The 27,659-nt window shown below is 35.4% G+C and overlaps 1 protein-coding gene and 1 pseudogene across 3 annotated transcripts in view; one reads left to right on the top strand and one right to left on the bottom strand.

Moving 5' to 3' along the window:
- Rbl1 (RB transcriptional corepressor like 1) overlaps positions 1-27,659 on the top strand; it is a 58,972-nt gene that overhangs the window by 16,189 nt on the left and 15,124 nt on the right. For 2 of the 3 annotated variants that reach the window (XM_071608912.1, XM_071608913.1), the window contains 14 exons: positions 2,524-2,724; positions 3,041-3,105; positions 3,216-3,344; positions 3,458-3,618; positions 5,967-6,016; positions 6,841-7,027; positions 8,059-8,225; positions 13,243-13,355; positions 13,634-13,737; positions 15,311-15,448; positions 18,302-18,481; positions 20,587-20,719; positions 25,083-25,349; positions 26,293-26,504. In XM_071608912.1, coding sequence (XP_071465013.1) covers positions 2,524-2,724; positions 3,041-3,105; positions 3,216-3,344; positions 3,458-3,618; positions 5,967-6,016; positions 6,841-7,027; positions 8,059-8,225; positions 13,243-13,355; positions 13,634-13,737; positions 15,311-15,448; positions 18,302-18,481; positions 20,587-20,719; positions 25,083-25,349; positions 26,293-26,504 — 2,107 coding nt within the window. The remainder of the gene's footprint in view (positions 1-2,523; positions 2,725-3,040; positions 3,106-3,215; positions 3,345-3,457; positions 3,619-5,966; positions 6,017-6,840; positions 7,028-8,058; positions 8,226-13,242; positions 13,356-13,633; positions 13,738-15,310; positions 15,449-18,301; positions 18,482-20,586; positions 20,720-25,082; positions 25,350-26,292; positions 26,505-27,659) is intronic. The other variant, XM_027945353.3, reaches the window with a different exon arrangement.
- On the bottom strand, positions 17,290-18,038 carry LOC114100411 (small ribosomal subunit protein uS5 pseudogene; annotated as a pseudogene).

Raw genomic sequence — 27,659 nt, 5'->3', positions numbered from 1 at the left:
AAAACTTAACACCCCCAAAACCCAAATAACATAATTAATAACTAAACAGACATTTCTCCAGAAATACAAATAAGTGGAAAAAATGATTGACCTTTTTAGCATTGGGAAAATGCAAATCAAAACTACTTTGAGGGGCAGGGGTTGTGGTTCAGTGGTAGAGCGCTTGCCTAGCATACGTGAGGCATTGGATTCGATTCTCAGCACCACATATAAATAAATGAATAAAACAAAGGTCCATCCACACTATAAAATTTTTCAAAAAAACTACATTGAGATTTCATCTCACTCCAGTTAGAATGGCAGTCATCAAGAATACAAAAAATAGTCAGGTGCAATGATGCACGCTTGTAATCCCAGCATCTCAGGAGGCTGAGGTAGGAGGATCACGAGTTCAAAGCCAGCCTCAGCAAAAGTGAGGCACTAAGCGACTCAGTGAGACCCTGTCTCAAAAATACAAAATAGGGCTGGGATGTGGCTCAGTGTTTGAGCTCTGAGTTCAGTCCCTGTTACCAAATAATAATAATAATAAATGCTGGTGAGATTGTATGTAAAAAAGTATGCTTATACATTGTTGGTGGGACTGAAAATTAGTATAAACACTTTGGAAAGCAATATGGGTAATTCCTCAAAAGCTAAGAGTGGAACTATCATCTGACCCATCTACCCTACTTCTTGGTATTTATCCAAAAGAACTAAAATCAAAATACTGGAGTGATACAGACATATCAATCTTTAAGGCAGTGCTACTTACAATAACCAAGTTTTGGAACCCGTCCAAGTGTCCATCAGCAGATGAATGGATAGAGAAAATATATATGCACACAATGGAGTTTTACTCAGCCATAAAGAAGTATGGAATTATGACATTTGCTGATAAATGGACAGAACTGAAGCATATTATGCTGAGTTAAATAAGCCAGACACAGAAAGTCAAAGGTGGAATGTTTTCTCTTGAATATGGAAAGTAGAGTGAAAAAAGGAAAAAGAGGGGCAGGGAGATCCCATGAAAATAGAAGAGACCAGTGTAGTAGAGAAAGGGGTTGGTGAGGAGGCAGGAGGAACAGAGGAATGAATAACTACAGAAAAAAATTGACCAAATTGTCCTGTGTACATATATGAGTATACCACGGTGAGTTCCACCTTTATCTATAAAGCACCAACTTAAAAAACAATAAATAAGTAAATAGAAGGAAGACAAGTAAAGTAGAGGAATAGGAACAAGGGGAGAGAAAGTGGAGTTCTAGGGATTGACATGGAGCAAATTATGTATGAATGCATATATGAAACCCACTGTTATATGTAACTATAATGCACTAATACAGACATTTTTTTTTTAAATGGGAAATTTCTCAAAGAAAAGTACTTCACATGCTGAGGATCCTTTCCCCTCACTCCACTCACTCATTAGTCTATAGGGACTAATTTGTGAGCCAAAAAAAGTTTAGTAATTTGACGATTATTTTGTTATTGGTAAGAATCTTTCAGATCTCAGATTTTAGCAATGTACAGAGTTTGAATATCTGTGGCCAGTTAGCTGTTGATATCTTCTATTAGATTTTTAAAATTACAAGTATTATTCTATATATAATGCTAGACACTCAATTGAGCTGACACTAAACATTTTCAAACTAAGATTATACTAACATAGGGATTGTACCCATAAATGGATAGGTCAGGAAGGTGGGGTAATAATCTATTAAGTGATTTTCTGAGTACATATCTACCTACTTTATTTCAGGGGTGGAACCACACATTAGAACTCAAAACACTTGAATTTTACTACTTACCTATAATAGTCCGGTGCTTTGTGATTTTATAATATATATATATATATATATATATATATATTTTTTTTTTTTTTTTTTTGTATTGAAGATTGAACCCCAGTAGTGTTTACCCCTGAGCCACATCCCCAGGCCTTTTCTATTTTATTTTTTTAATTTCAAGACAGGATCTTAGTAAGTTACTTAGAACCTCACTCAGTTACACAGGCTAACTTCAAACTTGCAATCCGCCTGCCTCAGCCTCCCAAGTTGCAAAAAGTCTTGATCTTCAAACTAATTTTGTAAACCTACCAGTCTGTTAATTAACATTTACTTTGTAATTTATATGCAGAGCAATATTTAGTTGCTGGAGAGAATAAAAGAAGTAGATAGATGTTCTCACTGTCTGCATAGAAGACACTGTTGACTAACTCAAAATCTACATCCCATGAGCTGGGGTTGTGGCTCAGTGGTAGAGTGCTTGCTCATGAGGCACTGGGTTCAAGCCTCAGCACCATATAAAGATAAGTAAAATGAAGATATTGTGGCTATCTACAACTAAAAAAAATTTTTTTTAAAAAATCTACATTCCACAGTAATCCTTGAAACCAAATTTCATGGCACTTGGGAGTAAAGGTTTTTATTGTTTATTTTTTAATAGTTTCAGGTTTTTAAATAGAAATTCTTAGTCATAAATAGAATTGTTTTCAATCCATTATATGAACTAATTTTAAAGTTGCCTTTTTTTCTCTATTTTTAGTTTAATACAGTTTTTTAGTAAAATGAAGAAGTGGATGGACATGTCAGATCTGCCACAAGAATTTCGTGAACGTATAGAAAGGCTAGAGAGAAATTTTGAAGTGTCTACTGTAATTTTTAAAAAATTTGAGCCAATATTTTTAGATATATTTCAAAATCCATATGAAGAGCTACCAAAGTTACCACGAAGCAGGAAGCAGAGGTGAGACCCTTAATTCTTATGTAATTGATGTAAAGATTACTATAAAAACATGTTAGGAAAGTTTACCCTTTCAAAAGTCTGCATTTTACCAAAAGTATCCATGTGCAAAGACTTATTATTTCTTTTTAAATCCATGTATCCATAACTGGAAATTCATGGTAGTACTTTTACATATTTTTCTATATTGTGAATGGAATTTTACATGTATTTTGACCTTAGTATATATGTATATATGCTATTTCAAAAAAATGATTCTCGGTATCAGACAAAAAACCAAACACAAAAAAAAAATCACATTTTTTTTTTCTCTTTGTAGGAGGATTCCTTGCAGTGTTAAGGATCTCTTTAATTTCTGTTGGACACTCTTTGTTTATACTAAGGGTAAGGTGACACAGTGGTTTTATATGTCTTCCATGAGAACTTTGGTATATTTGACATGAGAGGTATCTGTTTTTTTTTTTTTTGTCTTTGTTTTTTTTTTTCTTATAAAGGTAATTTTCGTATGATTGGGGACGATTTAGTAAACTCTTATCATTTACTTCTGTGCTGCTTGGATCTGATTTTTGCCAATGCCATTATGTGCCCCAATAGACGAGACTTGCTAAATCCATCTTTTAAAGGTAAGGTCTTTTCCTTTTTTGAAAACTAATTGCTACTTTTTGGAAAAAGAGTTTTAACACTTAACTGTTTCTGCCCCCTTTTCCCCGCTTCTCTTCATACTTCATCAAACCAGGTTTACCATCTGATTTCCATACTGCTGATTTCCGGGCTTCTGAAGAGCCTCTCTGCATTATTGCTGTACTATGTGAACTACATGATGGACTTTTAGTAGAAGCAAAAGGAATAAAGGAGCACTACTTTAAACCATATATCTCAAAACTCTTTGATAGGAAGGTACCGTACTTATTATTAAATGACTAAGCTGTTTAGGGTTCAGCAGCAGTCTCAAAGAAAAAAGTGTTCTCACTTTTGTAGGACTCAGGGTCAAGATTCCCACATTTTAGTCTTTGATGTGATGCACAGTTGCCCTCTGGTCTTTTTTTTTTTTTTTTTTTTTTTTGATAGTTTTAGTTGTAGATAGACACAGTACTTTTATTTACTTTTATGTGGTGCTGAGGATCGAACCCAGTGTCTCACACATGCTAGGCAAGCCCTATACCACTGAGCTACAACCCCAGCCCCTGCCCTCTGGTCTTGTGTGATATGACAGACTGAGCTTTTGAAAAATGTACTGTCAATTAAGCCACTGTCAGGAACAACTCTAGCAGATTTTGCTAAAAAAAAATTCTGAAGAATAGATTATCAGAGTTGGCGTGATAAAAGATTTATAAAATACAGGAAGTCAGAGTAAACTGACTGATTTTACTGCCATAATTTGAATAACCACTGTTACTCAAAGTAGCATAATATGTAACAACTATCTCTTTAATTCCAGTAAATAGACAGAAAATCTGGTATATTTTAGAGCCATCTGTAGGCCACGTACCTATATGCATTCTGGAGTATTTTTCTTCACTAACTCAACTTAGTTATTAACTTAGCTAATTTTATACTTTTAAATTAGCTTCTTTGGGGAAGAATCTCAGTTTCTTATTTCTCCAACATCAAGCCACTATATAAAATCACAAGCTAGACTTTGTGATTTGTTTTTGAGGAAATGAGGTATTTGAATTAAGACATCTCTGTGGTCCTCCACTTTATGTGTATAATGAGATTTTCATTTTTTTAAAGCATGAAGTCTTCCTTAACTGGATCTTCTTCCTCACATATACTTTCATCATTTAGCCTTAGCTTTCATCCATATGTTATAGCCCCTTGTCTCTGTGTTAAATACTCCAGCAAAGTATACTTTTAAAGGAACCAGGGATTACGTCTAGTAGGCTCCACAGGAGCAGTACACTAGTGCCCCTACATACAATGACATTACATTATGGTTTGTCTGGACTATCTGGTGTTTGGCTGTGTCTTGGCATAATTATTATGGCACCTCCTTTCATTCCAAAAGTGAAACCATCATCCAAACTATTATGCTTTTTGGATGATGGGCCTCCTGATCTTGGGTCACATGTTTTGTTTGACCTTTGTACAATTTTGTTTTTATTTTGTTCAATTTTTAATTTAAATATTAAGACCTTTTATATGAAAAGCAAATCAGAAGCTAGGTCAATACTGTGTTAAAATTTCTACATGGCTAGCTGTCATCAAATTAAATGATGGCCACCACTTTTCGGTTAGGTAGTGTGTGTTCAGCTCTCTATTCATCTATATTGAACCCTGATTCTTGAAGGCATCTGAGCTTGCAGACTCTCATGTATAGAAATTTTTAGGGTGGTTACAGAAAATATTAATAACAATGTAGTTTTCCTTTCTCACCAGCAAGAGGACCTGTATTTCTTTTGAATCTTTTACTCACTTGAAACACTTAATCATCAATAAATGTTAATTTCCAGTCTCATAATCAGTGATTAAGAATAGACAGCTTTCATCAGAATCACTCAAGGAGTTTGTCAGAAATACCACCTTAGCTGAGATATTAAAGTCTATCCATCTCCATTTATAACAGGTTTTCCCCTAAGTGATTCTTTTTTTTTAATGTGCATTTTAGTTGTAGGTGAACATAATACCATTATTTTATTTTTATGTGGTGCTGAGGATCGAACCCAGTGCCTTACGCATGCCAGGTGAGTGCTCTATCTCTGAGCCACAGCCCCATCCCCCACTAAGTGATTCTTATATCGCTGCATTTTGGAAAGCACTGCCATAGATTAACCTCAAAGTATTTTCAAAACTTATTTACTTATTTACTTACCTATTTATTATTTATTTTACAGTGCTAGAGATAAAATTTGACTTTAAATTTTTTTTTTTTTTTTTTTTTTTTTTTTAGAGAGAGTGAGAGAGGAGAGAGAGAGAGAATTTTTTAATATTTATTTTTTAGTTATCGGCGGATACAACATGTTTGTTTTGTATGTGGTGCTGAGGATCGAACCCGGGCCGCACGCATGCCAGGCGAGCGCGCTACCACTTGAGCCACATCCCCAGCCCTGACTTTAAATTTTTAAAAACCATTTTATTTGCTTACTTAGTAGGTCTTACTGCTCCAAAAGAAATGTTTGGTAATTCTCTTTGTGGGTATGGCATATTATTGTGAAGATTTAGAGAGATTTTATGTTTTTTAAATGTTAAAAATATTTAATTTTATTATATGATGTACAAATTTTTTTTTTTTTTTTTCTTCACAGATTTTAAAAGGAGAATGCCTCTTGGACCTTTCCAGTTTTACTGATAATAGGTAAGTATCTAGCACTAATGGTGTTGGGCATGTGACAGCCTGACAGTGATATCAGAGCTGTGAAAATTTGTCAAGTGAAACATTATATATCAAGGTCACCTTCAGAATCAAATTCCTTCTGTTTTAATAGCACTGAATGGTGGTATCACTAAGCCTTTCTGACTTTAAGTACATTTAAGAACCATTGACATTTGAAACAGTTGTACTCTGCCGAGAACCTCATGAATGAGCCCATGACTTCCATATCTGATTTTACATTCTTTCATTAATCAATGTTAGCAAATTCAGAATGACCACATTTCAAAGTCTCTGTTTCTTTAGTGATCAGATATTCTTTATTTTTCTTTTAATATTTTTAGTAGTAGATGGACATAACTTTTATTTTATTTATTTGTTTGCTTATTTTTTATTTTTATGTGGTGCCGAGGATCAAACCCAGTGCCTCTCACATGCTAGGCAAGCATGCTACCACTGAGCCACAACCCAAGTTCCAGATATTTTTTTTTTCTTTACCTAGCTTCATTTAGCTTCAACTGGTTTACAGATTAAGTATATATTCTCTTTCCACACTTTTTTAAAATTAATTTATTGCAAAGTTAATAAAACCTGAGAAGTTATTAGCTTTCCCAAGCTATGAACTTAAGGATAAATCTATCCTTAAGATTAGATAATCAAGGTTGGGGATTTAGCGCAGTGGCAGAGCTCTTGCCTAACATGCAGAAGGCTCTGAGTTCAGTCATTGGCCCTGGGCGGGTTGGGGGGACTAGATAATACATTGTATAACTTAGTTTTATTCTAGCAACTTAAAATAATTCTCTTTCCAGCAAAGCAGTGAACAAAGAGTATGAAGAATATGTTCTAACTGTTGGTGACTTTGATGAGAGGATCTTTTTGGGAGCAGATGCAGAAGAGGAAATTGGAACACCTCGAAAGTTCACTGGTGACACCCCATTGGGGAAACTGACAGCACAGGCTAATGTGGAGTATAACCTTCAACAGCATTTTGAAAAAGTAATATAACCTAGCCTGATCTCAGTCTTGAATGATCTTTTTCTTTCTCTGTGTGATTCTACTAACAGCAGAAGCATCTTTCAAGTTAAATCTTGAATTTCTTCTACTAATTCATATTTCCCATGAAAGCCTTAAAAGGTAATTTTAAAAACTATGACATTTAATATTTTTACCTTGTTTCTTGCTGTTAATCATATTTTGAATATTTTCCCAGCATACCTGGGTTTATCATTACATTGTGTGGTCTTTTGACATAAAGAGAAATTTATGCTTTCTTACCATTTTTTTCTTTACTTCAGCTTAGCCTCTGTCACATTGCTTTAAAGTTTTATTTACTTTCCTATGATACAAACATGCTTTTCTCTGATTTTAACTGTATAACTCTAGAAATGATTGTTAATTCTGTAATTATGTGTAAAATGGGTAGGAAGATAAAGTCTAAGGGAAAATTCAGTCATCTAGAAGATTGAAACCTGTTTTAATCCAAACTCTACTATTAACTTTGTTTTTTAAGAACAAAAGTTTTCTTATTCAGGACAGTTGTCAAGTTGACAGTTAATATTTTTCTTAGCTTAAACAAATTTTTTAACTTCTATACCTGTTTCCTCACATATAAAATTAAAATATGTGAATGTTCTGGACTGGGGTTGTGGCTCAGTGATAGAGCACTCACCTAGCACAGGCAAGGCCCTGGGTTCAATCCTCAGCACGACATAAAAATAAATAAAATAAAGGTATTGTGTACAACTATAAATAATTTTTAAAAATATGCATAGGTTCTATTTCAAATGAGTTTTATGAAGATAAAATGTTATAGAAAGTGCTTTGAAAAAGTATTATTCAAATGTATAATTCAAACTCAGACATTGTTAGCATAGTATGGCTAAAAATTTGGTGGGTAAGCAAAAAAAGCAGGAAAAGTAAGCCACTACTAAATATGAATAATAAAGATGGCATATGTACTGAATTAAACATAATAAGGAAGAAAGTAACTTTTTAATCTCACAGGTTATTTGTTTTTTTTTTTACAGAAAAGAACATTTGCACCTTCTACCCCACTGACAGGACGGCGATATTTACGAGAAAAAGAAGCCATTATTACTCCTGTTGCTTCAGCTACCCAAAGTGTGAGCCGTTTGCAGAGTACTGTGGCTGGACTTAAAAATGCACCAAGTGAACAACTTATAAATATTTTTGAGTGAGTACCATACTATGATTTTTCTAAATGTCTTTTTAAAAATTAAATTCTTTATTCCGTTCTGTTTTTAGTATAGTCAGAGATGGCGAATATACCTCTGGCACCTTTTTCTGTATCATTTCAGTCTGAAAATATCTTAACCTAAAACCAGATAGTTACCTACTGAAAATTTCATATAAATATAGTGAGGCCCCGTGGTACATGTGTGTAATCCCAGCTACCAGGGAGGACAAAGCAGGAGGATTGCAAATTTGATGTCAGTCAGGATAAATTAGCAAGACCCTATCTTAAACTAAAATTTTTGGACTGGGGATTTAGCTCAGTGGTAGAGCATTTGTCTAGCATTTATAAGTTTCTGGATTCAATCTCCAGTACTCCCCATCCCTCCCAAAAATAAATAATTAAAAATTTTTAAGAAGAACTGAGGGGCTGGGTTATAGCTCAGCAGTACAGTGCTTGCCTTACATGTGAAGCACTGGGTTCGATCCTCAGCACCGCATAAAAATAAATAAAATAAAGATATTGTGTCCATCTTTTTTTTTTTTTAGTTTTAGGTGGACACAAAATCTTTATTTTTATTTTTATGCGATGCTGAGAATCAAACCCAGTGCCTCACTCATGCCAGGCGAGCACGCTACCTCTTGAGAAGAACAACAACAACTGAGGATATAGCTTAATGATAGAGTACTTATCTAGCATCTATCAAAAACAACAACAAAACTATATGTTTATATATCAGTATACATGTGTGTATAAATATTATTTCATGGGATTATAGAATTTTTTTTAAGAGAGAGAGATGAGGTGAGAAAGAGAGAGAGAATTTTTTAATATTTATTTTTTAGTTTTCGGCGGACACAACATCTTTGTATGTGGTGCTGAGGATCGAACCCGGGCCGCATGCACGCCAGGCGAGCGTGCTACCGCTTGAGCCACATCTCCAGCCCAGGATTATAGAATTTGAAGTATATCTTTTTAAATATTTTAGTTGTAGATGGACACAATACCTCGATTTTATTTATTTTATTTTTAGTTTTTAGTTTTAGGTGGACACAATATCTTTATTTTATTTTTATGTGGTGTTGAGGATCGAACCCAGTGCCCTGCGCATGCCAGGCCAGTACACTACCGCTTAAGCCACATCTCCAGCCCTTTGAAGTATATCTTAAAGTTTATTTACCTCTGACATTCCACTCTTGTAACTACCTTAAGTTATATAAATTTTTAATTGACTTTAAATAGGTTCAATCTAAATGTCCACCAAAGTTAAGACTGATTAGATATTGGTGGTACAGCTATAAAATGGAATTTTAGGTAAATTTTTTTAAAAAGAGAATGTTTCCTGGTAAAGATGATAGAATGAAGCCATATCAGAGAACTTCCTTTCCTAATATCTAATGATTTGAGGACAGAATCTCATAAAAGTAGAGAACATCCCTGATTGGGTATAGGGAATCCTGGAATGGAGACATTTAACTAAATTTCAGAAGAGAAAGCAAAGCCTTGATTCTCCAACAAAAGTTTAACATAGTACCAGATGAACTCTCCCCCTTTTCCCAGACTTTCAAGTTATAGGAAAACAGAACAATCCCAGTTTCAAAATTAGCTGAGGAGATAAGATAAGCAGTTTGCAGGTAATGTAGAAAGACTGTCTCAGAGATCTGCCCTTAATGGCAGTTGGTCCATACTGAACTACCCACTAAGCTTTAGTAAATTGAAATGAAGTGTCAAGTCAACTATAAGAACATTTTGTATCAACAAGAAAAGAAAGGAATGAAGCAGAGAATGCAGAATAACCTAGACAAATAAATGAAAAGACATCTCGTGTTGTTGGAAGACATAAAGCTGAATAATATTCATACTACCCAAAGTGATCTATAGATTCAGTGCTATCCTTATCAAAATCTCAATGGCAATTTTTGCAGACGTAGGAAAAACATTCTAAAATTCATATGGAATCTCAAAGGACCACACATAGCCACAACAAGGTTGAAAAAGAATAAAGCTGGAGGCCTCATACTTCCTTATTTCAAAATATATTATAAGCCAGGCACCGTGGCACCCACCTATAATCCCAGTGGCTCAAGAGTCTGAGGCAGAAGAATCTTGAGTTCAAAGCCAGCCTCAGCAACTTAGCAAGAGACCCTGTGTCTAATATAATATTAAAAAGGGCTGGAGGGGCTGGGAATGTGGCTCAAATGGTAGCGCACTCGCCTGGCATGCGCAGGGCACTGGGTTCGATCCTTAGCACCACATAAAAATTAAAAAAATAAAGATGTTGTGTCCACCGAAAACTAAAAAATAAATATTAAAAAATTCTCTCTCTAAAAAAGGGGGGGGGGGCTGGGAATGTGACTCAATTGGTAAGCACTCCTGGGTTCAATCCTCAGTATCAAAAATATATGTGTGTGTGTGTGTGTGTGTGTGTGTGTGTGTGTGTATAAAATAAATCTACAGTAATCACAAAAACATAGTATGTATTTCCATAAAGACCTATAAACCAGAAGGCCAGAACAGAAAGCTCAGAAATAAACCCTCATAAATGTGCTCAAATTATCTTTAATAAGGGTGCCAAGACTGTGCAGTGGTGAAAGGAGTCTTTTTTTCAATAAATACTTTTGGGTAAATGGAATATCCACATACAGAACCATTAAGACATTATACAATATTGGAAATTTAATACAAAATGCACTAAAAACCTAAATGGAAGACCTGAAACTATAAGACTCCTAAAAGAAAATATGAGGGGATGCTTTGTTGGAGTGAACAATGATTTCCTGAATCATAACAAAAGCAAAAATAGACAAATGGGACTCTCAAGCTTAAAAAACTTATGCAGCAAAGTAAACAATCCACAGAGTGAAAAAGCAACCTATGAAATGGAAAATAAAATTGCAAACCATGTCTCTGATAATGAGTTAAGATCCAGAATATATAAAGAATTCCTACAACTCAATAATAAAAAAAACCTAAATAATCCGATTTGAAAAATGCATAAAGGACTCAAGACAATTCTCCAGAGGAGATAAATAGATGGCCAGTAAACCTATGAAAAAATACTGAACTGAGGAAATGCAAATCAAACTCACAATGAGAAGTCACCTCACATTCATTAGGATGGCCACATCTCCCCACCTCCCCTGCACCACAAATCCAAGTATTGGTGAGGGTGTGGAAAAATCACAGCCCTGTGCATTGTTGGTAGGGTTGTGAAATGGTGCAAATATTATGGAAACTATTTGAAGTTGCCTCAAAAAAGCAAAAATAAAGTTAGCATAAGCTCCTGTAGTACTGCTTTTGGAAATATATCCAAAATAAATGAAAATAGAATCTCAAAAAGATATTTATACACCATATTCACTGCACATTATTCACAGTAGTTAAGATGTGGTAGCAACTGAAATGTCCATGGACAAATGAATAAAGAAAACAGTCTGTACATACAGTGGAGTATTATTTAGCCTTAAAAAAAGAAGGAAGTCGTGTCATATTCTATAACATGAATGAACCTTGAAATATTATGCTAAATGAAATAAGCCAGTCACAAAAAGACAAATACTGCATGATTTTATTTATATGAGGTACATTAAATAGTCAAATTCACAAAAACCAAAGTTTTAATATGTAAAAAAATATATGAAATTATATGTCTATATTATTTTATATAAGTAAAGCTTTGTTTATATTTGTAGGTTTATAACTGAGAATAGAGCTCTGGTCACTAAAAACTAAACTAATTTTTTATTTGTTTTTATTTGTTCTTTTTAGATATTTTATTTATTTATATGTGGTACTGAGAATCGAACCCAGTGCCTTAGGCAAGCACTAGGCAAGCGCTAGGCCACAACCCCAGCCCCTATTTCTTTTTTAATTTTTTCTTTCTTGACAGTAGAGTGTATTTTGACATATTATATATATTATACATACATGGAGCATAACTTATTCTAATTAGGATCCCATTCTTATGGTTGAACATGATGTGGAGTTAAACTGGCTGTGTATTCGTACATGAACACAGAAAATTTAAGTCTTGTCAGGAGCTGCCCTGGATGCAGACGCCTTAAGTCCTCATGTCCCAGGTTCTAAACAATTATTGCCTTCAGTCTGGCGTGGCAGTGCCAGGTCAAGGTCTCAGTAACTTGGGCATTACCCCAACTCAGATAACAAGGCATGGCTCCAGGAGTAGGCTGGCTCTAGAAGTAGGTGTCACCTGGTGGGGTTGAGCTACATCATCTGTTCCTTTGTAATCCTACCCCTTTGCCCTTTTTTGGGATAGACTATTCCATGGAACAGCCTCCCCCGGGTTGGGTTGGAGGCATGCTCTCTCTCTTTCTTGCCTGCCTTGCCTTCTTTGTGGGAGCTGAAGAGCCATCACAGAAACCCAAAGATAAAGGTATTTCTCTGTTTCTGTGTGATTATTTCGCGCCAGCCCAGTTCACCTGGAGTGACCCTGACTGGTTTAGTCGTGTGTATAGACAATGTCTGATTCATTCTATTGTCTTTCCTATTCTCAACCCCCCCAAACTAGTTTATTTTTAATTTTTTGTTGTTGTTGTTGTAGTTGGACAAAGCAATTCTACTTTATTTATTTACTTATTAAACATTTTTTTAGTTGTCAGTGGACCTTTATTTTATTTATTTATATGTGGTACTGAGAATCAAACCCAGTGCCTTAGGCAAGCGCTAGGCCACAACCCCAGCCCCTATTTCTTTTTTAATTTTTTTCTTTCTTGTAGTTGTAGATGGATAGAGAGCCTTTATTTATTTTTATGTGGTGCTAAGGATCGAACACCATGCCTCACACATGCTAGGCAAGCACTCTGCCACTGAGCTACAGCCCCAGCCTCCCTATTTATTTTTATGTGGTGCTGAGGATCAAACCCGCTGCCCCACACATGCCAGGCAACTGCTATTCCACTGAACCATAACCCCAGCCCCTCAAACTAATTCTTGAAAGGAGAAATGTTCGTTGTCTGGGTTTTTCCCCTGGTAATTGGGTTCCTATTATATGTTATAGATCTTGTATACGGAATCCTAAGGAAAACATTATGAAAATAGTAAAAGGAATAGGAGAGACTTTCTGCCAACACTATACTCAATCAACAGATGAACAGCCGGGATCTCACATAGGTAAGAAAAGTGAAGTTGGCACAATATTGAAAATAGATTGTTCTCAAAATTAGAAATTCAAGATTTTTACTTTTCTGTTATTTTTTTTCTTTCTTTTTCTTTTTTCCTTTTTTGCAGTGCTGGTAATTGACTCTAGGGCCTCATGTATGTGAGGCAAGTGCTCTCTTACGAGCTACACCCGCTGCCCTTAATATACCAGATTCAAGTTTATGTAAATTTTATTCTTTAGTCCTTAACTAGATTGTAATAGCTTGTGTTCTTCCTTTGTTTCCCTTTAGACTTTGCTATAAACAGACTAAAGCTGGCAGAAATTTTGTATTATAAAATGTTGGAGACTGTAATGGTTCAGGAAACACGAAGACTTCGTGGAATGGACATGTCAGTAAGTAAATCTACTCTCTCAGCTACTGGCAAGAACCAAATGCCCTAGTCTGGAAACAGTGTTTTGAGAGACCCTAAAGGGATGTGGGGTCAACACTTTATAGCAAAGTTGACCAAGATAACATTGCAATTATGACTTTAGTTGACTTTGGCATATCTGGGGCTAGCTAGGTCTAGGCAGAAATGTGAAATATGTAATATTTATTTTTGAAGTACCATCAGCAGTCTTTTCCTGTAGGTCCTTTAAGGTCCTTTTTATTTTTGTACTTCATTCTCAACTAGTGATAATGAACCCCACACACATACACATACTGTTAAGCTAACTGATAATTAAAGTATTTATTTGTCCATACCTCCCAGAGATTTTTCGATTATGAAATGGTGGTATTTTTCCTTTAAAAAGAAAAAAAGACTTGGTTTTCTTTGAACATCTGACCAAGTTTGACCACTCTGTCCAGTAGTTTCATAAAAGAATTTTGCTACATTTGGGCTCAGTGGTACATGCCTATAATTCCAACAACTCAGGACGCTGAGGCAGGAGGATCATAAGTTCAAGGCCAATCTCAACAATTTAGGAAGACCATTAGCAATTTATGGAGACCCTGTTTCAAAATATAATAAAATAAAAAATGAAAGGGCTGGGCGCAATGGTGCATGCCTGTAATCTCAGTGGCTCAGGAGGCTGAGGCAGGAGGATCATGAGTTCAAAACCTGCCTCAGCAAAAGCAAGGCACTAAGCAACTCATGTCTCTAAATAAAATACAAAGAAGGGCAGTGCCCCTGAGTTCAGTCCCTGGTACCAAAAAAAAAAAAAAAAAAAAGAATGACTTGGGTTAAATCCCCACTACCAAAAAAGGAAGAAAAAAATAGAAGTAAAAAACCATGAAAACATATTAGGTCTTAAAATCAATGGTGAAAGAGAACTTTATCTTCTCTGTGAAATATTTCCTCTTCTGAACTTTTTTGTCTTAGCTTTTGTATCATTTCACCTTCCATTTCAGTGTTTTGATTAATAAATACTCTGCTGATAAAACAATTAACTGTTATTAAAAAGAAAAAGAAACAATTCTAATGCTTTTATTTTGATGGAAATATTAAATATTTTATTATTTGTTCAGATTTCAAATCAGATTGTTATGTGCACCTCATGTAGATTTAAGATCTATCACTGAACAAAATTTGATATAAGAGGGGCTTGGGTTGTAGCTCAGTGGTAGAGCGCTTGCCTAGCATGTGTGAGGCATTGGGTTCGATTCTCAGCACCACATACAAATAAATAAAAATAAAGGTCCATCAACAACTGAAAAATATATTTTTTTAAATTAGATATAAGAAAACTAGTTTGGGAACTCAGTTTTTGTTTTTGATTTTGTTTTTTAATGCAGTGCTGGGGATTGAACCCTGGGCCTCAAGCATGCTAGGCTCTACCACTGAGATACCACCAGCCCAAGAATTCTGATTTTTATCTCTAATATGCTAGCATAATATATTTTGTTGTTATAGTTTTCTTTTTTAGGATGACAGAGACTAAAATTGCTGAGAAATGTTAAGCCGTGGTCTTTTTCTTCCCCAAGGTTCTTTTAGAGCAGGATATATTTCATCGTTCTTTGATGGCTTGTTGTTTGGAAATTGTGCTGTTTGCTTACAGCTCACCTCGTACTTTTCCTTGGATTATTGAAGTTCTCGATTTGCAGCCATTTTATTTTTATAAGGTGAGATAATAACAAAGTTCTTTTATAGTGTGGCACACATAAATGTTGTATTTGTCTTAGTGCTAAAGAAACACAGTTGTGATTTCTGAAAAATATTTCTAGAGGTATTCTAATGCTTTTTGAGTGGAATGAGAACAAACTGGAGAGAATAAGGATATAAGTAAATTAAGCCAATTTCATAACTTCAGTTCTTTTTTCATCACTACTTGCAAATGTGACCTGGTACTAAGTACTTAACCTCAAAGTTTCCATATTTATAAATGAAAATCATAATCCTATTAACCAAATATGCAATGAAGAACAAAAACCCTTTCTCCTAGAGGAAGGCAGCAAAGGTCTAAAGTTGATTGTGGTGGACTGGGGGTGTAGCTCAGTGGTAGAATAGTTGCCTAGCATGCACAGGACCCTGGGGTTGATCACCAGCACTGCAAAAAGGATAAAAGGGACCAGGGGTGAAACCAAGTAAAACAGATTGTGAAGTTGTAATAACAGGTCAGGCTTATTCCCTAAAGTTGAGCTAATTCTCTGTGAGTAAGTCTTACTTACTCTACCCTTTTTATTTTCTCTGTGAGGAGTGTTAGAAAAAAAGAAATCTTCTCCAGAAAGCTTTTTTGCTTTAGAACTATTAGAAAATATTAACATTTCTCTTATAAAGTATGTCATAGCTACTGAGCTATGTCATCATAGTAACGATTAATGATATCTCATTTTCAAATTTAGGACTGTTTATTGGCATGATTTAGTTAATATTTAGTCATCTGTGCTACTTTCAAACTATTAATGATAAAAAAAATTAGTTTGAAGAGTTACATATGTGTGTGAGAGAGTGTGTGTAGCTAGGGATCAACCCCAGAGCCTTTTGCACATGCTAAGGCAAGAGCTTTATCACCAAGCTACATCTCTAGCACAGGAGTTAACATTTTGTACCTAAAGTTTGCCCGAATCAGTTAGAGTTGTAGAAAATGTACATCATGGGTAAGCTTATCTGGTTGAATTATTGACTATGATTAAGAGTTTAAGGTTCTTAGGGGAAATTGGTTCTGATGCTATAATTACTTTCATGTGCATATTCAGATTTTTCCATTAGGAAATTTAGTTTTCCCCGTAACCTGAGAGTGGTTTGTTTATGTTTTGTTTTGTTTTTCTGATGCTGGGGATTGAATCCAGGGCCTTGAGTACTGTACCACTGAGCCATCTGTCAACCCAACAATTTGTTTTAATTTGTAACATTCGCATTTCATTTAAGAAACTAAAGCCTTTGATTCTTCCCCCCCCCCCCCAGGACTGTGTGTGTGTGTGTGTGTGTGTGTGTGTGTGTGTGTGGTGATTGGGATCAAATCCAAGGCCTCATGCATGGTAGGCAAGTGTTCTACCACTGAGTTACACCCCCAGCCCTCAAACCTTTGTTTTTGTTTTTTTCCAATAAATAATTATATGCTTGTTGAAGAAAAACAGAAAATACACATAAATATGAATATTAAAATCACATTATAATCTAGTTATTAGTAATAATAACTATTAATATTTTTTGTCTATACACAGATTTGTTCTAGCTATTTTCCCTTATTAAAATATAACTATAGGGCTGGGGCTGGGGCTGGGGCCTAGTGGTGGAGCACTTGACTAGCATGTATGAGGCACTGGGTTTGATTCTCAGCACCGTGTATGAATAAATGAATAAAATGAAGGTCCATCAGCAATTAAAAAATAAAATAGAATATAGTGTATATAAGTAAAGAAGTTCCTTTTTTTGTTTTTTTTTTTTGTTTGTTTGTTTGTTTTGTTTTTTAAAGCAGGCCTTCTAAGTTCACTTTATTTTTCATGTGTAAAAACTATACATTTTAGTCAAAGCTATCTATAGCCTGAGTCTTCTGCACAGAGACTCTGGTGTGGATTTTTATAAAATGGTCAGTGAACTCCTGATAGGGATACTTGGTGAACACATTCTCTTTCCAGGGGACAGGGTTCAGGTAGCTGTAGGTATTGGCAGTGAGAAGGCAGCCTTGGTGAAGGTGCCCAGGGTGTCCGTACAGACCCTGACTAAGACATAGCTGTTGTCAGTTCCAGCCTTCAGCAGTAGCTTCTTGGGCACATGGGCTGATGGGATGCCAGTGCCTCTGGGGCCTAGTGGTGGAGCACTGGGTGCAAGCATAGAACCACAAAAGCCTGTCATCTTGCAAGGAACAATGTGAGGATGGTAATCTTGTTTCCCCCGCATGCCCCATTGATGTCTCCTTAAGCCACTTAAAACCCAGACTGACATGGCCATTGTAGTCCCCGTGGACTAATGCATTGAACCTGAGCCTGCTTTTGTACCAGCATCACCTCTAAAACCTCATCCTTGAGGGAAATTCTCCCTGGAAAAAGTCAGTGAACTCTGATTTCTTAATGGATAGAAAGATAGATCTCAAGGGATTTGACCTTTATGTCCTTGACCACACAGCTCAGCTTGCCTCCACAAACTTCCTGACCCTGACCCACCTGCCATGGTCTCCCATTATAGGGCTTCTGGGTCCCCTCCCTGAACCAAAGTCATTTACCATATGGTATTTGCTTGGAGAAGAAACATAGTTACTTTTAAATAGTTCATTCCTTCTGTTCTTTTGAGATATTGGGAAGAATAGTCTGTGAAGGGACAATAAACTAAAAATTAGAACTGAACTGGAAACCCAAGACCTAACTTCTACTGTTAGACTTTTGACCAGTTTTTGTAAGACATGAAAAAACAGAAATGTATGTGAAAATATTTTTATTAAAGACTGCAAAAGTTTCTTTGTAGAAGAAGTGCTTGCAAGCCCAAACCAGAACTGATTGCTTGAAACCACATTGCCTTCTCAACTTTCTCCTCTCCAGGTTATTGAGGTGGTGATCCGCTCAGAGGATGGACTCTCCAGGGACATGGTAAAACACCTAAACAGCATTGAAGAACAGATTTTGGAGAGTTTAGCATGGAGTCATAATTCTACACTATGGGAGACTCTCCAGGCTTCTGCAAACAAAGTTCCTACCTGTGAAGAAGTGAGTCAGGGCAAGGTTAATACTCCCTTCCCATCATTTAAAAGAAATTACAGGTTTATTGAGGTATATTTCTATACCATACAACTCACCAATTTAAAGTGTACAGTGATTTTTTGCATGTAGATATGTGCAGTCATCACCACAGTCAATTTGAGCACATATTCATCACTTCAGTAAGAAACCCATACCTTTTAGCTATCACTTCCTGTCCTGCTACCTTCTTTCTAACTAAAGCAATGCTACTCTGCTCTCTGTTTCTATAATACACATTTGTGTATTCTGGACATTTCATATAAATTAATTCATACAATGTGTATGTAGTCCTTGGTTACCAGTTTCTTGTTATATTTTTAAAGTTCATCCATCCTGTATAGCATATATCAATATTTCATTTCCTTTTTTGTCAAATAATATTCTGTTGTATGGATATGCCATTCTTCATTCATCTATTTGGTTGTTTCTATCTTTTCGCTCTTATTAATTATGCTGCTGTGAACATTCAGGCACAAGATTTTATGTGGGCATAATTTCATTTTTCTTGGTTGTATATCTACAAGTGGAATTGTTGGATCATGTGGTAACTGTTCAAGCTTTTGGAGAACTGTCAGACTGGTTTCTAAAGTGGCTACAAGAATTTTGTTCCCATCATCAGTGTGTAAAGATTACAGTTGCTTCACATCCCTGCCCATGCTTGTTAGTATTTGTGTTTCTTTTTTTAAATATTTTTAGTTGTAGATGGACAAGATACCTTTATTTTATTTATTTGTTTATTTTTATATGGTGCTGAGGATCAAACCCAGTGCCTCATACATGCTAGGTACTGGGTGCTCTACTACTGAGCTACAACCCCAGCCCAGTATCTGTGTTTCTGGTTATAGCCTTCTTATGAATTGGTATTTCATTGTGGTTTTGATTTGCATTTCCTGCAAAACTTATCTCCCATTCTCTAGGTTGACTTTTCACTTTCTTAATATGGTTATCTATTAGAACACAAACATTTTTCATTTTTTTATACCTTTGTTTGAAAAATTTATTTATTTTTATGTGGTTCTGAGGATCGAACCCAGGACCTTGCACATGTAAGGTGAGCACTCTACTGCTGAGCCATAACCCCAGCCCCACATTTTTCATTTTGCTGATGCCCAATGTATCTGTTTTTTCCTGTATTGCTTGTGTTTTTAGTGTCATATCTAGGAAACCAATTAATCTCATCATTTTAAATTTTTCAAATGTTGAAAGGTTTCATTAGTGATATATAGAATTAAAAAATCAAAAGTTTGTGCCAAAAGTTCTGTGAAATCACATTCGACAGCTCCAATTCATATGAAAAGGAGTTTTTCCTTCCATCTCTGTTATTCTTTTGTAATTCTCATCTTTTGATCCCTCTTTACTTTTCTGTGTCTCCTTTTACTTCACTAAACTTCTTGATTCTTTCCTAATCCAAACTAATGGAAGAAGGATCCAAGACCAGGAAGAATTGAAGATAAGATAGTTTCTTGAAATTTTTCTTTCAGCTAGGCATGATGGAAGTCACTTGTAATCCTAGTGATTCAGGAGGCTGAACCATATCTCCAGCCCTTTCTATTTTTTATTTTGAGACAGGATTTTATTGAGTTGCTTAGGGCCTCACTTAGATGCTGAGACTGGCCTCAAGCTTGTGATCCTCCAGGCTTGGTACTTCTTTACCTTTTGCAGGAAACTATGATTAATTGGTCAACTTTTGATATTCATCAGTATATGTCCATTAGAAAGTGAAAAAAAAGCTGTGAACTTAAAGGAAACATACTTGGATCAAAGCCATTCCTCTTATTACTTAGTATGATTATGGGCAGATTTCACATTCTGAATCTCAATTGTCTCATCCCTAAATAAAAGATGAGAGTGTCTACTTCATAGGTTTACTCACTGTAGCCATTAGTTTACATAGATAAATTTTAAAATTCAAACAAACTCATATTTAACGTTAATTGAACACTTTATGAAAGTTGTTACATTTTGCAAAGAAATAAGGAAAGGGAAATAAAACAGTAAAAAGAAGTTCAAGAAAACTTTTTTCTACGATTTAATCAGTGGGTTTGTGTTTATCTGTATGTAAGGCAAAGGGTTTTTGTTTTCTACAGGTTATATTCCCAAATAACTTTGAAACAGGAAATGGAGGAAATGTACAAGGACATCTTCCCATGATGCCAATGTCTCCTATAATGCATCCAAGAGTCAAGGAAGTTCGGACTGACAGTGGAAGTCTTCGAAGGGGTAGGTTCAGCATTGGTAAAATACTGGAAAAATTACAAAGATCATTTTTGTCAGCGAAAACTTCAAGTCTTGATAGTATGTAATTCAGAAATCTAGTTTATTTTGGGGGGAAGATGGGGTAGGGTAACAGGGATTGGACTCAGGAGCACTCAACCACTAAACCATATCCCCAGCCCTATTTTGTATTTTATTTAGAAACAGAATCTCACTGAGCTGCGTAGTGCCTCACCATTGCCTAGGCTGGCTTTGAACTCAAAATCCTCCTGCCTCAGCCTCCCAGGCCCCTGGGATTACAGGCATGCACCACTGTGCCCAGCAAAAATCTAGTTTCTTCATCAGGATTTGAGAAGCGGCTTAGTGCTTCTAACATCTTTATGTTGTTATTTTTTTAATATTATAGTAAAGTAAACGTTTTTTTTAAATGATCTTTTTTTTTTCTTTTAATATTGTTTAAGTTGTCAGTGGAACTTTATTTCACTTATTGATAACGCAGTGCTAAGAATTGAACCCAGTGCCTCACACATGCTAGGCAAGCACTCTACCACTGAACCACAACCCCAGCCCTAATCTGATTTTGAATATGATCTTTTTAAAAAATTTCAGTATCTGCTGAGCACAGATATTGCAATTTTTAAATTTCAGGCACATGCCTATAGTCCTAAAAATGAAAGAGTCTAAGGCAGGAGAATCGCAGGTTCAAGGCCAGCCTTGGCAACTTGGTGAGACCCTGAATCAAAATAAAACTTTTCTTAAAAAAAAACGTGGGGGGCTGGGGTTGTAGCTCAGTGGTAGAGCGCTTGCCTCGCACGCATAAGGCCCTGGGTTCAATCCTCAATACCACATAAAAAAATAAACAAAATAAAAATTAAGATAAAAAAAATAAAAAAGACTGGGAGTGTAGCTCAGTGGTAGAGCACCCCTGGATTCAATCTCCAATACCACAAAAAATAAGTGCAATACACTATAATATAATTGTAGTATTAATTATTGTAGAAGTAGTATTTTGGACTTTTAATAAACATATATGACTTTTCCTAAAGTCATATAAAATAAATCATAAAGTCATAAAAAATGCTAATGGGAAAAATTTTAAATAAACTCATACCTACTTTTCTAGATTTGACAAAAGTTATATTCTTCCTTTGTCTATGTATGTTTCTGTAGAGAGATAAATATTTAAGCAAAACTTCTCATATTCTCTTTGGGATGCTTAAGTTCATCTAATAAATAAATGACTTATCTCTTAAAAATGTTCCTTTTGAGCCTTACCAATGGAGAGATTTTAGATTTTGATATAGCAAACTAACATGTGCATCTTTTGGATTATATTACTGTTTAATTTTTTGAAAATGGGTTAAGGAAATCTGTCCCCACAGTATCTCTGAAGAAATCTCAGAAGAACAAGTATTCAGATTACATAGAAGGTAGATCTACATTCACTTTTGGACTGTCGTATGTGTATCTGCAGTAGAGTTTACATGCTGTGTAGGATGTTAAAAATGTTCATGCTATAGGGCTGGGGTTGTGGCTCAGTGGTAGAGTGCTTGCCTAGCACATGTGATGCACTGGGTTTGATCCCTAGCACCACATAAAAAAATACTAAATAAGGGCTGGAGTGGTGGCTCAGTAGTAGAGCACTTGCCTGGCTGTGTGAGGCCCTGGGTACGATCCTTAGCACACATATAAATAAATTAATTGATTAAATAAAAGATCCATTTACAACTAAAAAATATTTTTTAAAAAAACTGAACAAAATAAAGGTATTGTGTTCATCTATAACTAAAAATATTTTTCAAAAAAATATGCATGCTGTAAGTGCAATCAGTATTAATCAATGGTGATAATTATCCTGTCACAAAATGTGCTCTTCTTGGGCTGGGGTTGTAGCTCAGTGGTAGAGTGCTTGCCTAGCATTTATGAGGCACTGGGTTTGATTCTCAGTACCACATATAAATAAACATAAAATAAAGATCCATCAACAATTAAAATATTAAAAAAAAAAAAACTCTTCTTACTTTTAGTTATTAATGTTTAGAGAGACGGAATTTTTCCCCCCAGTACTGGGAATGGAACCCAGGGGCATGCTAACATTGAGCTACATCCTCAGCCCTTTATTTTTATTTTTAGACACTGTCTTACTAAGTTGCCTAGGCTGCTCTCAAGCTTGCAATCCACCTGCCTCGGCTGTAATCATAAGCATGCACCACCATTCCTGGCTAGTAAAAATGTCTTAATACAGCATAATATAAAACATTGAGGGTTATTTCTCCTTAAAAAACTCGTAAGGTTCAGGGCTGGGGTTGTGGCTCAGTGGTAGAGCGCTTGCCTCGCACGTGCGAGACCCTGGGTTCGATCCTCAGCACCACATACAAAATAAACAAGTGAAATAAAGGTGTTGTGTCCAACTACAACTAAAAAATAAATATTAAAAAAAAACTCATAAGATTCAGGTGGGAGTGTATCTCATTGGAAAAGTACTTACCTAGCATGTAAGTAACCCTGGGTTTGATACCTAGCACTGCAAAACAAAAAACAAAACTTACCAGTAGTTTAACTTATAACTGAGCACCTTTTCTGTGTCTTAGCATATTGTCATGTTTGTAAGCTTGGGTCAGTTTTTCATTTGTATATTCCTTAAACTTTTTAGTCTTTGCCATAGCTTTTCCAGTATTGTGCTGACAAAAGATTATTTCAAAAGGAGTTTATAGCTGGTTTCATGTCTGTAACTCAAGTCTCCTTGAAATATCACCTTTGAACATTCCTGTCAGATTCAAGGACCGTCTTGGATTTTTTTTTTTATCTTTAAAATACGCAAGTAGGGCTGGGGATGTGGCTCAAGCGGTAGCGTGCTCGCCTGGCATGTGTGCGGCCCGGGTTCGATCCTCAGCACCACATACAAAAAACAAAGATGTTGTGTCCGCCGAAAACTAAAAAATAAATATTAAAAAAATTCTCTCTCTCCCTCTCTCTCTCTGTCTCTCTCTCTGTCTCTCTCTCTCTCTTTAAAAAAAAAAAAATACGCAAGTAGACTCTTGTACAAAGGTTCATGAAAGCTACAGTTGATATTTCCACTTGTTCTGTACTAAAGAAGTCAGAGCTATTTTCGTAACCTGAATAATGGAAAGATTTTTATTAAACCATGACTATGTCCCCAATCATCTCACTAATACAGAGTTTTCAAATCATTGCAGAGGTAATTTTTGTATTTTTAAGCATATTTTCAAAATAGATTATTGATTGTCTAATTATCTAGAGAATGTAAAAACAAACATTAAACTGCCTTCACTTTAAAAGTGAAATAGGGGCCAGGGTTGTGACTTAGTGATAGAGTGCCTTCTTATCATTTGTGAGGCACTGGGTTCGATTCCTGTCACCACCTAAAAATAGATAAAATAAAGATAATGTGTTCATCTACAACTAAAAAATATATCTTAAAAAAGTATATTATTTATATACCTGTGAAGAGACAATTGGTTGAGGAAAGTGGGAAGAATTGTGCAAAAAGATGTAGGGTTGAAAGAGGCTAGAGAAGCTGTGCACCTAGTAGAAAAGAAATGCAAAGCAGGACAGGTCAGCAGAGTCCTAGCACCTTGACTCAGGACTTTTGGTGAATCTATTTAGATGATTCTGGGGACTGCAACTGTTGCTCAGAGGCAGAGTGCTTGCCTAGCATGTGTGAGGCACTTGGTTTGATCATCAGCACCACATAAAAATAAGTAATAATATAAAGGTGTCTGTCTACAGCTAAAACAAATTTTTTTTACAAATATGATTCTGTGTCTACTAAATCACAAGACCACAGCCACTGCTTTAAACTGCTTGAAGTGTGGGAGGAGGCAAAACCATGACCCAAATCCCTGATTTTTGCTATCAAAATCCTTTTTCTCAGGTGCCATTTACTAGATACAGCTGGGACACAGACGCTAAATGGACTGTTTCTTAAATTTAGTGGTCATGTCATTCTACCTCTCAGCTTTTATTTTATCCTCTCAACTACTTTTTTTTTTTTTTTTTTTTTTTGGTGTGTGTGTGTGTGTATGTGGTGTGCTGGTGGTTAGAACCCAGAGCCTTGTGCATGTACCAGCTGATCTATATCTCCAGCCTTATCCTCTCAACTTCTATTTTGCTCCTTTGATACAGTCAGAGGTTAAGAATCCAGGAAGATGAGCTGTAATAGTTTTCACATTTTATTGTAATAAGTTACTTCATGCTTCTCTCACCTACTAGACAGGATATTCCATGAGGGCAGATGCCATGTTATTCACTGCTAGATCCCTGGTACTTAGTATATGAATAAGTGAACCTGATTTATTATTTTGGAATGTGTTTCAAACTGTTTTAAATTTATTTTTCTCTTTATTAGATACGCAACCATTGTCTCCAATTTCTGTCCATGAACGGTACAGTTCTCCTACTGCAGGGAGTGCCAAGAGAAGACTTTTTGGAGAGGACCCCCCAAAGGAAATGCTAATGGACAAGATTTTGACAGAAGGAACAAAATTGAAAATTGCTCCTTCTTCAAGCATTACTACTGAAAATATATCCATATCACCTGGGCAAACTCTTCTAACAATGGCCACAGCCACAGTAACAGGGACAACGAAACATAAAGTTACAATTCCATTGCATGGTAACATTTTAATAAAGCACTTTAAAATCATATTTTTTTCTGAGTTAGGAAAAAATTTAAGCAGTGTCTTAGTGGATTTGGATCATGTAATCTTTCTAACTCAGCATTTTTTTCTCAAGTTTTTGTTGTTGTTGTTTTTAATAGACTTGATTTTTAGAACAGTTTTAGGTTCACAGTAAAATTGGGAGGAAAATACAGACATTTCCATCCTCACACACACACCTTCCCAACCATCAGCATCCTACACTAGAATTTGTTACATTTGATGAACCTACATTGAAACATCACCCAAAGCCCTTAGTTTACATTAAGGTTCACTCTTGGTGTATTTTAACCATATTGATATATATTTACCATTATAGTATCATGCAGAGTAGTTTCACTGTCTAAAAATCCTCTGTGTTTCACCTTTTGTACTGAACCTGTACTGCTTTTGAATTTTTACATTTTTTAAATTTATTACCCTTTTTGTTAGGACTTATTTTGTTGTGTCAGCTTCTCAAATGAATGTATTGAGCAAGTATTTTGTATTTTGATAAAAAAAAAAAAAAAGTCAAAACAGAACAAAATTTGCTTTTCCAAAATAATTTAAAGTATAAGAACATCACAGGCACATACAAAAATGAGAACAAAGTTTGTTTTTCTAATTCCAGTATAAATAAAAGAAAATAGAATATTCTCATTTCAGGAGAGAAATGAAAAAAGAATTCAGTTATAAGATACAATTTCTAAAAAAAAAAAAAAAAATCTCAAAAAAAAAGATACAATTACTATTTTGTAATCTTTGTCTTCTTTTGTAACATATTCCTATGCTAATATATACAGAGACATATATATGTTTATGTGTACATGTTTATATAATTGACAAACTATATACAATTGACAACTTTCCTAGAACACATTGCTCATTTCTAAAACTGGGAACTCTTGCTCATACATTCAGGTATTGCCAATGATGCTGGAGAAATCACACTGATACCTATTTCCATGAATACAACTCGGGAGTCCAACATTGAGAGTCCTGTATCACTTACTGCTCAGTCATTAATTGGTGCCTCTCCAAAACATACCCATCTGACTAAAGCACAAGAAGTTCATATGACTGGAATAAGCAAACCAAAGAGGACTGGGTCCTTAGCACTGTTTTACAGAAAGGTATGTGTTGTTATAGTATATGAAAAGAGCTCATTTAAACAATGCAAGATAAGAAAAACATTGACTTTTTATTTATGTATTTATTTATTTATTGGTAATCTACATAAGATAAAATTTGCCATCTTAGTTGTGTGGATGGTACACACCTGTAATCCCAACTACTGGGGAGGCTGCGACAGGCAATCACAAGTTTCAGGCCAGCCTAGGCAATTTAGCAAGACCTTGTCTTAGAATAAAATTAAAAGGGTGGAGAAGTTGCAGTGATAGTGCATTTGCCTTGCATGCATGAGGCTTTGGGTTCCATCCCAGCACTACCAAAAAAATTAAAAATAAATGGAGATCATAGTTTTTTTTTATTTTTGGTGCTGGGGATGGAGCCGCAGGGGAGTTCTACCACTGAGCTACCTCAGCACTTTTCATCCTTTTCATGTTTTATTTTGAGACAGTCTAAGTTGCCAAGGCTGTCCTCAAACTTCAAATTTGCCATTTCAGGCTCCCAAGTCACTGGGATTACAGGTGTAGACCACTACACCCAGCCATCTTAAGCTTATTTTTTTTTTAATTTTTTATTTGTTGATAGACATTTATTTATAATTTTTGTGTGTTGTTGAGAATCGAAACCAGTGCCTTACACATGCCAAGCAAGTGTTCTACCACTGAGCCACAACCCCAGCCCCATCTTAAACATGTTTGATATTCAACGTTAAATATATTTATATTTTTCTGTAGCCATTTACACCATCCATTTCCAGAACTTTTCATCTTCTCACTCTTCCCTCCTCTCCCTCAAACCCCTGGCAACCACCAACTTATTTTGTAGCTCTTTGAATGTGATTACTCTACATACCACATAATCATATAATATTTTGTCCTTTTGTGACTGGCTTACCTCACTAAACATAATGTCTTCTATGTTCATCCATGTGGTAATATGTTAGAATTGCTTTCCTTTTTAAGGATAAGTAATACTTTGTTATATGTGTGTACAACATTCATCTCTTAGTGGACATTTGGGTTGGTTTCACCTTTTGTCTATTGTAAATAAAATGCTACTATGAACACTGGTACTGTTTGAATCTCTGTTTTCAGTGTTCTGGATATTTTCCCAGAATTGAAAAAATAACTCAGTATTTAATTTCTTGAAAAACTACCATA

This window comes from Marmota flaviventris, chromosome 2, assembly GCF_047511675.1.
Source record: "Marmota flaviventris isolate mMarFla1 chromosome 2, mMarFla1.hap1, whole genome shotgun sequence".
NCBI classification, from domain to species: domain Eukaryota; kingdom Metazoa; phylum Chordata; class Mammalia; order Rodentia; family Sciuridae; genus Marmota; species Marmota flaviventris.
Note: the sequence above shows the minus strand (reverse complement) of the source record. Positions and strands in the feature narration are given on the sequence as shown.